General features: G+C 42.9%; 1 protein-coding gene across 1 annotated transcript; it reads left to right on the top strand.

Moving 5' to 3' along the window:
- The first annotated feature begins 5293 nt into the window (after window positions 1-5293).
- LOC144478428 (uncharacterized) lies at window positions 5294-10708 on the top strand. Its single transcript, XM_078196295.1, has 6 exons — window positions 5294-5628; window positions 5887-6112; window positions 7016-7518; window positions 8366-8887; window positions 9121-9957; window positions 10252-10708. The coding sequence occupies exons 1-6, from the start codon at window positions 5294-5296 to the stop codon at window positions 10706-10708; spliced, it is 2880 nt and encodes a 959-aa protein (XP_078052421.1).
- Window positions 10709-14440: the final 3732 nt, after the last annotated feature.

Raw genomic sequence — 14440 nt, 5'->3', positions numbered from 1 at the left:
GTAATTACAAATTGCTCGATTTAAGGATCTAGAGCAGAATCTATCCAAAACTGGACTACGTATGATTTATGTTGCAATATATGTACCTCAGATATTTTTATAATATCGGAAACAGTAAAAGAAAAAAATCGGAAACCAGCGATGTTGACTGATTTGGTAATTCCAGTGTTAACCAACGAGTTACTTGTTCTCAGATTCTACTAACCATGCGGTTCATCGAATTATTCGACATCTCCAAAAAATGCGATAAAAATTAGCCCGTTTCCCGTCGACCATTAATCATGCAAATAGCTGATACGCGTCTGCAGAAAAATATATCCGCAGCTTGCAGCGGAAGTGTTCGAAGGTCGTTGTAAATTATTTTCCAATAAACGTAAAAAACAATTATTTGGCAACAACCGGACGGAACCCCGGAGCCGGAATCGGCAGCAATTTCTTCGCTGGCGCATGGAACCCCGGCGCGCCGACAAATTTCCAATCTCTTGCGAATATAGGAACCGGCAGGAAACAGAAAATAAAAAAAAATGCGACGATTCATGAATGGTAACACCGTGGGCACTTTGAAAAAATGCGGGCGGCCGATGGTACGCCGGTGTCGCGGCGGCAGCGGCCGGGTCCGCGCGGTGCGAACAGACAGAAATTGTCGGCGGGGAAATAACGAACCGTCAGTCGATTCGTCGCCGTCGAAACAATAACAATCGGCGTGTGTTCGACGATGCGGTAATTAAAATAAAATTAATTGGATTGGTCGTGTGCGCGTTCCCGTGCCGGGAACTTTCGAAGGAGATGGCTGCACAGCCGTAGGGGCGTTTTGTGCGTTATTGCATATAATGCACTGTTTATTCTGCATCCTCCCTCCACGACCGCCGGCCACCCTCGCGCCACCGCCGACCCCCCCCCCCCCCTCCCCCCCCCGCCACGTTTCCGCGCGTACATGCGTGCACGTACCTATGTGCACAGCGTCAATCCGCTTCTTCTCTCCTCTTCCCTCTTTAGGAATCTTTCCGTGGTGGACGCGGACGCGGGTCTCGGTGTCCGTGCGATTTAATGGATACGTTTTCCATTCCTGGGCCGCGATTTTGCAATCACTGACTTCCCTGTGCCCGTCGCCCTGAAAAACAAAACGGCAATGTTATTTTTATATTCGCACGGAGTCGGTAGATCACGGCGGGTCTAAGGTCCGCGAACGGGGACCCTTCGACAGTTTGATTAATTCGTTTCTGGCTGAGAAAATCTTTTCGCGAAGACATAATAGGTTTTCAATAGCATTCTCACGTTGGCTAACACTTCTTATTAGCAACATTTTTGCTTATTTTTAAGCATAATTAACTTTGCATTTATCAGACGAGACGTATCAATCATGAAATTAAACGTACAAAAGATAGAAGTTTTTAAAAGATGCGACAAAAATTATTTCAAATTGAAATAAATATTTTCAAAAATATCTCTTTCGAAAAATTGATAAAGGCAGCTGCAAATAATTATGAACATATCTTTAATTATACGGTTGCGAATACAGTCCGAAAATAGGGTCAATTTATAAGCGTAACTGCTATTATTATCGTCGTGTTGAATTTGTGTAGAAAAATTAAAAGTGCATTTGGTTCGTTGACGCTAGATAAATGAACAAGTAAATAGATAAAGAGAAAATTGTATGAAAAAATATAAAATTTGAATAAAATCTGAATCAAGTTTGAAGTAAAAGTAAAATACTCGATACTACCATAATTGCATGAAGACGCCAGTATAGCAATGATATTTTTTAAATGCTTCAATGTTATTGGTAATGGAAAACGTACCGTCCGCGTAGAGCGGGCAATTGTTTCTGCAATTTAAGCTAAAAAATGATTATTTTTATAAACACGGCCTGTCGAATTATTAATTATATTTCGACACCTGATACGCGACGTTATACTCGCGAATCAATATTATAGAAACTGGCATCGAATAAAAAATCGCTCGCCCAGTTGCGTTGCTGGGTTCGTGGGGGATCAAATGAGAACATTATTATTGAACCTCATTAATGAAGCGCGCGGTGCGTAAAAATCATCGCTATTGTAAAAATGAATTGTACCGTAAACAGACGAAATCCGCAGTGATTGGCGATCGGTAGGCTTCGCGCAAAATCGGAATCTCTTGAAACAATACGAGAACACAGGATTTTAACCATGACACGAATCAGTACGAATATTTTCTCATTTTTTAAAGAACAATTGTACAATATCGTCAAGATTATGTCAAATTTTATATATGCTATTTCCGTGCTTAGTTTAAGTACAAAATAAATATAGGAACAAGGGTTAGAAAAAAGGGTTGTCCTTCACTCTTTCGTTTCGCTCCGTTTTTTATTTTACGTTTTACTGCTTAATTTGATCTTTGTTAAAATTTGATGTTGCCTTAGTTAAAGCTCCAAAGTTTGATAAAAAGAAAAAAATAAATAAATATATATACATATATAACGTGTTTTACGATTAAATTGATTTATAAACATTTGTTAAATTAAATATCTACGATTCAATAGTTTCCGTACCCATATTTTTCTTATACGGATAAAATTCACGGTGCAATGATAATTTATTGGTTCGCGAAGCTGCAGCGCCCGTCTCGCCTGGTAATAATTAATTTCGACGAGCTTTCGAGATTTAGCCGTTCCGCGGAACCGATCGATACGTATCTTTTCTCGATGGCGCCGCTTGGCTGGCTCATTAAAATTTCACCGACGGAGAAAGAAAGTGAGAGAGAGTGAGAGAGAGAGAGGGAGAGAGAGTTGTCTTGATCTTTGATTTGCTTGAGAGAAACTTCACTCCACCGTGGAACCTTGCGGGGATCAGACCGATTTCAGCTTCAAATTCACTTTGACTTCGACCGGTGCTACGATTCCCACGGGATACATCGAGCCGGATGGTCTCGTACCACTTCTTCCCGTTTTCACGGAAAAATCGAGGGAAACCTGTACCCGTTCCATTTTCGTTATCTCGTTGGATACACCTGTTAAGGAACGACTGCACTTAAACTTCCCGGAACCCCGTAACCGCTGCCTGGATCGTTTCCAGGGATAAATGTTTCGTTTTTGTTTAAAAACGTTCCAGGTTGTAACTTAAAGAGCGTAAGTCCAAGAAAGTTGGATCGATCTTCTGGAAAAAGCCACCGCAGCTTCGCTATTTTCTAGGATTTTACCTTTTTTTTGCGAACCGAAGAATCGCTGAAACAATTCAGAATACACGTCGAGTATTTAGAATGTTTAATGTAATACGCGAACATTGCAACTAGTCGATTGAATTATTTAGTTGTAAAATTAGTATTATACAGCTAGTTAATATTAGACGATTAGTTTTGTTATGCATATAGTTAGCTGATATTATATAATTAGTTATAGTATATGGTTAATTATTAGGTATATTATTTATATTACAGTCTGAGAAATAATTATGCACTTGTTGAATATTATTATAGTGAGGAACCTTAGGCATTTCCTCCCAACTTTGTTTACTTAAACGTGGCAACAACATTAAAAATACCGTGCACACCGCTTAACCCATTTAAGAACTATGACGCAGGGGTTCCGTCATTTGTTTGTTTTCAGTGACCGAAGTCGCAGCATCTGCGTCAAGTACTGCAAACGATAGGATTGCAGGAGAAACGATCATTACAACAGTGACATGAACTGTTAACCAGTTAACTGTGGCGATCTCGTTGCAAAGCGTCCACCAGTGTGTGACAGTGTATTTTAAACATATTAGAATTTACGAGTATATTTTAGTTTTCGCCAGAATTACAATTTGAATATTCAATTGCAACCAAATTTTACGCACGACGGATACAATCGTCATGACACGAAATTCTGCCACATCTCCGTGACGGATATAGTTGTCAAACACACTTGACTGGTTAAAAGAAACTGAACAATTATTGTCGACTGTTGTGACCGACAAATGAAATTCTCCACCGAATTGTTTTAATCTCCGGTGCCGGCGACACAAGGATCCTCGAGTTTCGCTGTTAAATGAGTTGCGAGTACGTCGCGATATGGCGGCTGGATCTGTTTATACGGCACGCGTGAGGCTCCTAAATCCAATAATGATCCGAATATTACAGTCGGGCTAAGGTTTCATGCTATTTCCTCCGTGTATCGGCGTAATTTTATAAACACTTTGAAAATTTTGCATCGACGTGCGGCTTCCCGCGCTGAGATTGCTTGCCGTTTTAAGGTTTCGTCTACTTCGCGGGAAAATAATTACAAAATCACAGAACGGAACACTTTAAATCTTTCTTCAGCCCCCTTGAGAAGTCGCATTTGTTCAGCTTCCGCGCCCGCTCTTCCACTACGACGCCGTGCTCGCCCGTTCTGAAGCGCGTTTCGAACGGTAAATTCGATCGACGGCGAGTGTAAACTACGTCGACGCGAAAAACGTGCGATAACAACAAATCGAATTGTCTCGTCAACACGAAATTATTTATGGAATCCACAAATATTGTCTTCTGCGACTGCTATTTTATTACATTCTTTCATTGTAAAGATGCGTTTATCACGTCAATAAATAAACTTGTTGTTATTATTATTATTATCATTTTTATTAATTATTGTTTGCGGAGTTCATGCATTTGTGATGGTAATGAATAGATCAAATACAATATTAGCAAACATTGTATTATTGTGAACTCACTAGAAATAAATGTCTACGTGGTTTCTACATGATGCAGTTAATGAAGACAGTTCTTATTTTCCATAAAAATCCACAGTCTGGTTATTAGTTCAAATTGGAACGTCTAGCTACTAAATCGGTTTCTAACTACTAAAAAAATGACGCAATGCAACGCACTTCGTCTGTATCACAGCTTTCAATATCGTGAACAGAACACGAATAACATCGCGCGGCTAGGAACATTTGTCACAACGATCGAAGTACGGAGCGAAGTTATTTTTTAATCAGACCGGCGATCAGTGGAAAAAAAAAGCAGCGCGCGTTGTATCGCCGGCAAATTCAGATCGCGCCGTGGAATATTCAATTGTCACGCGCGGCTTATCGTTATCGGGTTACACCCCGAATTGGAAATTGCGATCGAAATCATCGCCGATGGTATTTACCGCGTGACGAAAGAGTATTCCGCGGGCCGCGATGATCTAGTCGAATAATATTATCGACTAGACTCATTCTCGTTAAATTGCAAAGTACAGAATTTCATTAACGCGAATGCAATGATCCGCTTCGGACCGTTATTTCATCGGAAATGTGTGTCATTTGGCAAATCCACGGTAAATGTGATCGCGTAAAATACATCGGGCTGAGCAAACATGGCCGACGACGAACAGGAAGATATTACTACCGATGCCGGTGACACTACCACCGATGCGCCGGATACCGATGGAGCGGACACCGATGCTCCGGAACCCGATGTTCCGGACACCGATGCCGCGGACACGGATGGAGCAGACACCGATGGAGCAGACACCGGCGCACCGAGCATCGCGAGTGCAGCGGCGAGCAAGACGAAATCTGAAACCGCGGCCAGCACGGTTACGACGACGACGACGAAGAAGAAGAAGAGAAAACCGTTTTCGATGGAGAAGTGCATGGAGAAAAGATGGAGATGCGATAATATGCCGAACTGGGAGATCCTCATGAACGCGTAAGAAAATAATGCAAATGGTAGCAAATGGAAAAATGCGGTAACTGTTGCTCGACTCTGAGATATTCGCAAAAATGTTTCCGTGAAAGGAAATGAACACTTTGCTGTAATAATAGTTTCTGTATCTAAATTTTAATTGTAATATAGTACTTGTTAGTCTTCGTGTTGTTCAATCGAGGGTGCATATTAAGCTGTATACTGTTTAAATAGTATTAATGTTGTCTTTATATTAAAAACAATTATAAATCGTTGTTTTAGGTTCTTGGAAGAGCAAGTGCAACAGGAGAGGGACGACATATTCAAGCACAGGAAACCGGCGACTATCAGCAAGTTTCCCCGAGTTCAATCAGAGGAAGACTTAGCAACCCCACACAAATGCTTGCCCCTTAACGCGTTCCAGTTCCAGGACAAACAGGACTTGCCGAATAAGATGGATCGCTCGAAAATGGTCCGGATATGGAAGAACATGCGAGCGAATCATCCGGTTCGTAAATATCTCAATACAGTTAGTTCAATTGAAGAGGCTTTGAAAAATAAATCAACCAAAGCTGTTACATTATTCCTCTATTGCTTCCTTCCTACTTTATCATTTGCATCACTTATTTTTTGAACATTTTCACTTAAAACGATTGAATAAAGGGCATAGTCGATTAAGATGGTCAAAACTGCGCTTAGAAGTTTTTCAATGAGTCATACACCGTTCGATAGCTGACCAATAGAAACTCGTCTGTGCAAAATTTTAACCCTGTAACTTGTCCGTGAGGGTAGTTACAGGGTAAATTAGATTTCGCGGTTTTCCGGCATAGGAATTCAGGAATTAGGAATGTAGGAATGTAGTAAAATGGGAATGTCGAATGTGGAATGTTGGAACGTAGGAATGTAGGAATGTAGGAATTAGGAATATAGGAATGTAGGAATGTAGGAACGTAGGAATGTAGGAAAATGATAATGTGGAATGTGGAATGTAGGAAAATGGGAATGTGGAATGTAGAAATGTAGGAATGTAGGAATGTAGGAAAATGGGAATGTGGAATGTGGAATGTAGAAATGTAGGAAAATGGGAATGTGGAATGTGGAATGTAGAAATATAGGAATGTAGGAATGCCGGAAAACCGCGGAATCTAATTTACCCTGTAACTACCCTCACGGACAAGTTACAGGGTTAAAATTTTGCACAGATGAGTTTTTATTGGTCAGCTATCGAACGGTGCATGACTAATTGAAAAACCTCTAAGCGCAGTTTTGACCATCTTAATCGGCTATGCCCTTTTTAATCCAAGTAGACTTACTGTAATAAAATTCAGTCACGGTTTGAAAACGAACGTCTTAATAAAGATTGCGAAAGATCTATCTACAACCGGTAGAACAATCGAACCTTACCTTTCAGGTGCACATGTCGAAGTCAGACTTGGACGTGCACACGGAAGTGAAGGAGACGGACAGCGGTAAATGGCCGGGGCTCTGGCCGTGCACTAAACGGGACCTGGTTGCCGAGATGAGCGAACGTCGCAGACAAGAACGAAACCGAAGGAAAGACTTGTTCCCGTGCGAACCTGACGACGAGAAGGCCGGCTCCGACGATAACGGCAACGACTATTCCGCTCGCAAGGAATTAGGCCACGCGAGGATACCTCCGGTTTGTCCGAAACCCGCGAAAGAACTGCAAGTCGATCGTGCTGCTGGCGAACATCCGGGATTAGTCGACGGCGATTATATCGTTTTCGAGATACCGTCGAAAGGGAAGGTCGCCAGGATCTACGCCGACGTTTGTATACACGGCCTGATTGGCATGCATTTGCCCGAACTGGGGCTGTATCGGCAGCGTCGTAAAACGTGGAAGTTCTGCTTTTACCAGGCCATCGTCGCTCTTCTGGCTAAGACCCAGCTTCGGTACCTTCTCGTAATTTCAACCCTTTGCACTCGAGATACAACGTACAGTATTTTGATTTTGGATTTTTTTTTGTATTTCACGCATATGAAATTGAACTAATGTTCTATATTACAATAATTACAATTTTAACAATCCTTTAAATGTAAACAAATTTAATCGTGCAAAATTACCTTAAAGAACGGCATAGCAAGGTGTGCATCGATGTCGCCATTCCAGTGCAAAAGTTTAAATGATATAGTTTTGTATTAGAACCTTGTTTTCCTTTTCACTTCTTTTCTGACTTCCTAGAATTCGATTGCTGTTTCGTTAATATTTTAATGACAAAGAATTTTAGTCCCTAACAGTAGAAAGGAGGGACAATATAAAAAGAACTTACTGTGTTACCTCGACGAGTCTCTTAATCAGCAAGAAACATTTTTCTCTCGAATACAATGTTTAAACAATAAGCTGTGCAAAGAAAACTCTTCATCTCTTGTTCTTGTCCTATTAACCCTTGCACTATGTTAACGTGACAGACTCGTGACGAAGATTTTGTGCAAGATCTACTAAATATGAATATTGTTAATATCTCTGAAATCGAACTCAAATTTGGTTCTTCTATTATTAAAGTCTATAAACGAAAGTGAATAAAAAGAATAGAAGAAACGAAAATTGTTTGATCCTATTAGGGAGAATATTAAAGATGAATAAGGGGTAACCAACGTAACGTGAAAGGCATCGTAGGGGAAGGGGTTAAGATTAAGTCGCCTAAACCTATTTAGGGTCTGCTCATCGGTCCACATTCATCAAACACCTGGAACAATGCAAAGTTACGCGTTGGCCTAACACCCCGCCTGTCGTTCCCAGATACAAGTACGCGTGGAGCGCCAATATCGACTACATCTACGACCACGCGTGGATGCTGTACACGCACATGGGCATGATCAACGTGAACGAGAAACACCGGCTGGACGACATCGTCGTGTACAATTACAAATACAGCATCGAGATCGAATTGGTCCGCGAGCTGAACGATGTGCCGGTGATAACCGGCGTCGGGTTCGATTACGAGGAGCCGAATTTGGCGAGAAAGAGGAAGCTGGAGCGGAAGAACCTGATGAACGTTCAGCTGGAGCTGGGAGCGGAGAAGATGACGGACAACCAGCAGACGCCGGTCCACAAGGGCTTGAAGAAACTCGAGGATTGGTTCGATAAGCTGAAAATACGGTACCGGAACTGCATCTACCGAACCTCGCGGTTCTGCGTCGCCTTCTGGAAGGACAACCTGTTCTGGTACCTGTACAACCCTTATCGCTGCGATCAGTTCGGATTTTGGGACGACAAGGGGTTCGCTTGCATCGTGAAGTTCTGCACGAGAGAGTCTCTGAGGTAATATTGAGTCTGATACCTATCGTTATCAGTTGACAAATTTCGATCCGATACTGAATTGTATGAAACGCGTATGTATGGGATAGAATCGACACCTCTTCGATACATACTGTGAAAGTTGTCATTATACATAAATGTTTTCTAACAAACGATAATTCGTATTAAAAGTATTAGGTATCGAATTGACTAAATATCATCGCTAATATCAGTAATAATTCCATCGCTACCCTCAGGCGGCACTTGATGATACTGACTCTGAGGGCCTACGTTTACGAGCCCCCGAAATCTGCCATGCAGAAGTACAAAGAGGCGACTGCCAAGGCAGAGCCGGTGTTGCTCGCGGAGGACGCACCGATGATGGCCGAACCCGAGGAGGGTCCACCGTGGGAGGAGGAGTGCTACACGGTGCAGATATACCAGGTGACGCACCTCTGCTGCCAGATCCACAATCTGAGGCTGCTCCAACGAATGGCCCCGAAGCCGGCGCAACGATTGGTGAAGATGAAGACGATCGACGACTGTCCGTTCGATCCTCTCGACACGAGGGACGCCTGTATGATCGAGCAGGAGGAGGGCGACATTAGGGACGCGATCGAGAAGCCTACTTGGCTGAAGCTGTATAAGATCAGCTGGGCCAAGTGCACCCCGATCGCCCAGAAGAAGAAGAGCAAGGACGCCGGCAACGGAAAGATGCGGTGGCACCAGTACGTCGTCGAGGAGTCCAACAAGCTGTTCTCCCTCTGGGGAGAGCTGCACATCACCGACGGGATGTTCGACAGGGAGAATCGCGGCATGCAGACCTACGCTTGCTACGTGGTCTGCGCGGGCATGACCAGGATCATGGCTCCAGAATACTGGAGCTCGAAGACCCTCGACGTGATCGCTATGTGCGGCGACCGTTACTACACGCACAGCAAGCTCGAGGCGCAGTTCAAGGCCACTAAGAACGAGTACAGCCACGTGAACTGCTGGAACAGGTACCTGACCAGCCATTTCACCATCGGCGAGACCATGTTCGAGGCGAACGTGTTGCCGGCCATCTGCGGCAGGCTCTACTCCAAGTCGTGCAGGTACTGCGGAATCGGTTTACCAAAGACCACAGAGCGTGAATAGAGTAGGTGTCACAGAATTCGTGGCTACCGCAATTTCGGTAGCCCCGGATTAGAAACACGTACAAGATAATTTTGTTATATTTACTTGTCAACATGTAAGACTCAAGATTTTCTCGACAACCAAAATTTTATTCCCCATCTTCGATTTCACTCCCTTCCCTGTTGCACCACCGATGCTACTAAGACACTCTGTTGCATATTTCTTTATTATATGCCTAATTATGTCTTTATTGTGCTGTAATCGATTTACAGGTACCTCTGGCAGACGCTCGAGCAGATGTTCCTCAAGTACAAGTTCGGCATCCTGACTTGCGAGAGCTCCTGCCTCGGCATCTTCAAGTTCTGCGGCTCTTACTACGTCTGCGACGTGAACTCCGTCGGACCGCCGTTGTTCTCTTACGGGGAGGGCGCCGTGTACTTGCTCCGTGCAACATACTTTTACAAGTTCATCACCGTTCTGGTGCTCACCGTCGGATCGCCCGAGTGCAGCCAGTTCGCCGTCAATCCCATCGAGATACTGAAGGTGATCGAAGTCGGTCCGACCACGCTGCCGATCGGCAGATCGGAGAAGAAGAGAGAGAAGAGGATTACCAAGATCGAGTGTCCCTTCGACGAAGAGAAGAAAAAGCAGATGAGGAAGTGGAAGGGCAGAAGGCAAGAGACTGCCAAGACCATCGACAAGATGTGCTGCAAGGGGGGTGCTGACTGAACGAATCGTCGTCGACGCCGCAAATTTTACAGTGAGCTCGCTGGAATCTTTTGCGTCGGTAGACTGTGAATTTTTTGCTTTTATGACAAATATCACCGGTCGAAATACGAGTGTAATTGCCATCAAAACTTGGGTATTTGTGTCTCTTGTCCGCGATTTACTGAGAATATTGATAAAGATTTGTAATCTCGTTGTATTAGTTATGCATTTTGTTATCTACTGTATGCGGTCCGGATATGTTAATTGTATATGTTTATTAATATATATATATCAGTTGAGACTAGGGCAACTCGTATTCAAAATAATTTATTGTAGAGGCGAATAAAAATATAATCTAGCATTTGAAGAAAGCAACTGTTCCATTGAGGTTCTGTTCGTTGTTAAATTTTCACAAAAAACATCGTTCCTAGTTAAGAAGATAAGACATCATGTTTGAAAGTTTAAGGGCTGGTCATACTTTCAGCAGCTACGAAATAGTAGAGAAACAACGATCTTCTTATTGAAGGACTTTATTAGAGTTGTAATATTCCATGTACCGAAGCTGCCTGGTTAATCGAGCTTTATGCCGACAGTCAGAGAAAATGCATGTAACAGAGGAAGAACTGCCATTTAATGTATTATTCTCCACTTTCACGAAAAATGTGCAAAAATAATTTAAATGTTTCGCGAAAAAAAATCGTAAAAGGCGTCCCTTACCGAAGGACGTTCACAATTATACCTGTCGCAAGCGATGCCGAACAGTCGTCCATAACTGCTGTGTGCGTTCCAATTAAACTAGAAAATATTTATGTTTTTATAGTGCACGTAAAATATTCGACTGCGACCTATAGCGCGGAGCATAAAGCTCGACTATTCCTTGAAAACCTTTTTACGGAAACGGGAAATTGCATCAAGTTGCTGCGGACTGTTTATTAAAAAAAGGTTTAATGGTTTCCGACTGAAAAACAATTTAATCAATTGTATAGTTAATTTTCAACGTTGCGATGGTGATTGAATTTCCATGTAATAAAACGCGACTCTGACTTTTCATGGAAAAATAAGGTAGTTTCTAACGTGTTAACGAAATTGAAAATTTTCCCATTTAAAAAATCATGCGGGTGGTACGTCCTATTGTAATCTATCTCGCAACCATAATTTTAACAAGACTTTCGTGAGATCGATCACAACATTGTAGATAATGATTATTTTTAAGTAGACGAATCTTGAAATACTCTTTTCTTAACAATTTATGAAAGCAGCCGTTTCATATTCGTTTATTAATGTAACAGTAAGACATTTATTCCAATTTTAGATGATTCTAATTTGCCGCAGATAGTGACAGATATATTGAATAAATAACTCATAAATGTATCTTGTACAACATAGGAATAGGTGGGCGGGTTTCGCAAACGAAATGAATTTTGCGAATATAGAGTCCCATATTATTTAATCCTCGTGAAAGTTACAAAATAGACGTCAACGTAGCTGCACTCGAGATTTCGCGCTCTTTATACAATTTCGGCGACAGTTGTTCGATCGCAGCGCAATGTTGTTGCAACGAAAATTCAACGCGACCATACGTCAATAGGTACAGTATAGGCGGTTTCAAAGAGACAAGAAATTGCAAATCGCGCATGTTAAGCGCGAGTACCATTGATTGCACAAGGAATTACTCTTCTAGGAGACGAACGCGAACACAAAGAAGGTCGCTTCCGCCCACGCGCGGAGGATCGGTCGCTGTATGCGTCGATGCGTACTCGCGAGTTTCCTGACTTTTTCGATGCGACAAACAAGAGCATGCAGGTTACATTTCTTTTTTAAAGAGAAAATTTTCCTCCGAAAAAAATTTGTCCTCTACCTAAATTTTCAAAGCCACCGCACGTTAAGAAAATCACGAAATACTCGTATCACAAAGAGCGACTCACCGTGTTTTCAGCAGACTACCCACCTGGTAATACTCCCAAAGGCATGCGTCACTTGAACCGGAAAACTAGGATGGTTCGCACGCGATTTACAACAAGATAAAGCGACTTGAGTTCGGACGACTGTCATTTCTCGCGATTTCCGACAGCGATCGCCTAGCCTTCCGTAGCGCCACCCTACTCTATACAGGGTCTTAGCCCAATGGATTTGTCGTGCGCTAAACTCTATTAGCAGGACCGCCTCATGAATGGCCGCGAGCACCATGCCGCATCTGATTTTCTTCCCTGTCGCCTCTGGCGGCGGATCGGGGCTGCGCTATAATTTGCTGACCACCCCAAAGTATCCTGCGCGCAGGTGGAGGGTCAGAGTCATCTCATACGCGAGTCAACAAACCCAGAGACGACCTGGACCATAGCCCACTGAACGTCGGTGTTTTGAGGAATGTCCGCACACTTGACGTCACGCTTGATGCCTGCAAGGAAGGGCGGGGTGAGACGCTGGCGGGACGTATTATATACAATATATTGTCAGGAATATCAGAGAAAGCTTCGGAGTGCAAAGAGCAGAAAAATTTTAGTGATCCGTCATTTCTAGGGGCTCCATAAACTCAGCGTCAAATAAAACCGTACAGTATTTGAGAAAACTATTCACGGAGAAAACGGTTTTTCGGTCCCTTAACCGAGCAGAACACGTTCTACTGAGTGAAAAGTATTGGAAAAATGTGGCCGCGGATCTCCGGCTAGTGGAAAACCTTGAGGAAGAGGTCCGGCAAGCAAACAGTTTGAAATGGGGTCCGGCTGCCGCGGCGAAAGTTGGCGACTTTGAATAATTGAAGAGAAAGGCGCGCGCGCGCGCGCGAACTCTCTTTCCCTCTTTCTCTCTTTCTTGAAAATAAAAGAAGCCACGTTTAAGTCGATCGTATTTAGGTCTCAGTGCAGCGACGGCGGCGCGGAATCTATTAAACTTGCACACCGCAGAGAACCGTCTTAGTTGCTAGCTCGCCCTCGGGATTTATGTACTTACCAGAACTTGCGCCGGAAACTCGGCGAACTTGCGGTGTCCATGAGTTACCGGTACTCAAGCCAAGGCGCTCTTTCACCCCTATCGCACAATACTAATAATATAATCGTCGAGGCACGTAGAACTAAGTTTCAGCCACCGCGACGCCAGTCTGCCGAGGGATTTTAATCACTGATCCATTCTGCAACGAGATTACATTCGGTGTACCGGAGTGGGCCCGAGAGCCGAGCCGCGGGACTTTTTCAGCTCAAATATTTGTCTGGAACCGCTCGCAAGGAATGGATTTCTTTCCGGTGATTAGTGCACATATTGGCGCGGCGGACTACTTTCAAATCGTTTCCAATCTTTTTATAGCCGAATCTATAACATATTGTATTTCATCTATTTGATCTATCGCGGATTTTATGTGTTCGTGAGAAGAATGAGTAAATTAAATTTGAATTGATGGCGGTATTTAAAGAATTCAAAATTATTATTGTATTACGTTCAATGGATTAAAATGATTCAGGAAAAAGATCAATATTTTATTTGTCATAGACTGTAGATTTTATGCATTTATGAGAAAAAAGGATATTTGTGACGAATATTTTAACGCACGAGAAGCGATTCTCAGTCTCCACTGTGTTTCACACGGCAGGACGAGTGACTCGCGGTGTTTATGTTAAGATAATTTAACCTTTTGCACTCGAGCGGCGCCTCTACGGCGCCATTAAAATTGTTATAACACGTTCCAAAATGATTTTTACAAATATCGCCGAAGCATAGATTGAAAAAAGTGTTGAAAGTATAACTGTTATATGAGTCACGAGA

The sequence above is a fragment of the Augochlora pura genome, chromosome 2 (assembly GCF_028453695.1).
Source record: "Augochlora pura isolate Apur16 chromosome 2, APUR_v2.2.1, whole genome shotgun sequence".
In the NCBI taxonomy this organism is placed as follows: Eukaryota; Metazoa; Arthropoda; class Insecta; order Hymenoptera; family Halictidae; genus Augochlora; species Augochlora pura.
Note: the sequence above shows the minus strand (reverse complement) of the source record. Positions and strands in the feature narration are given on the sequence as shown.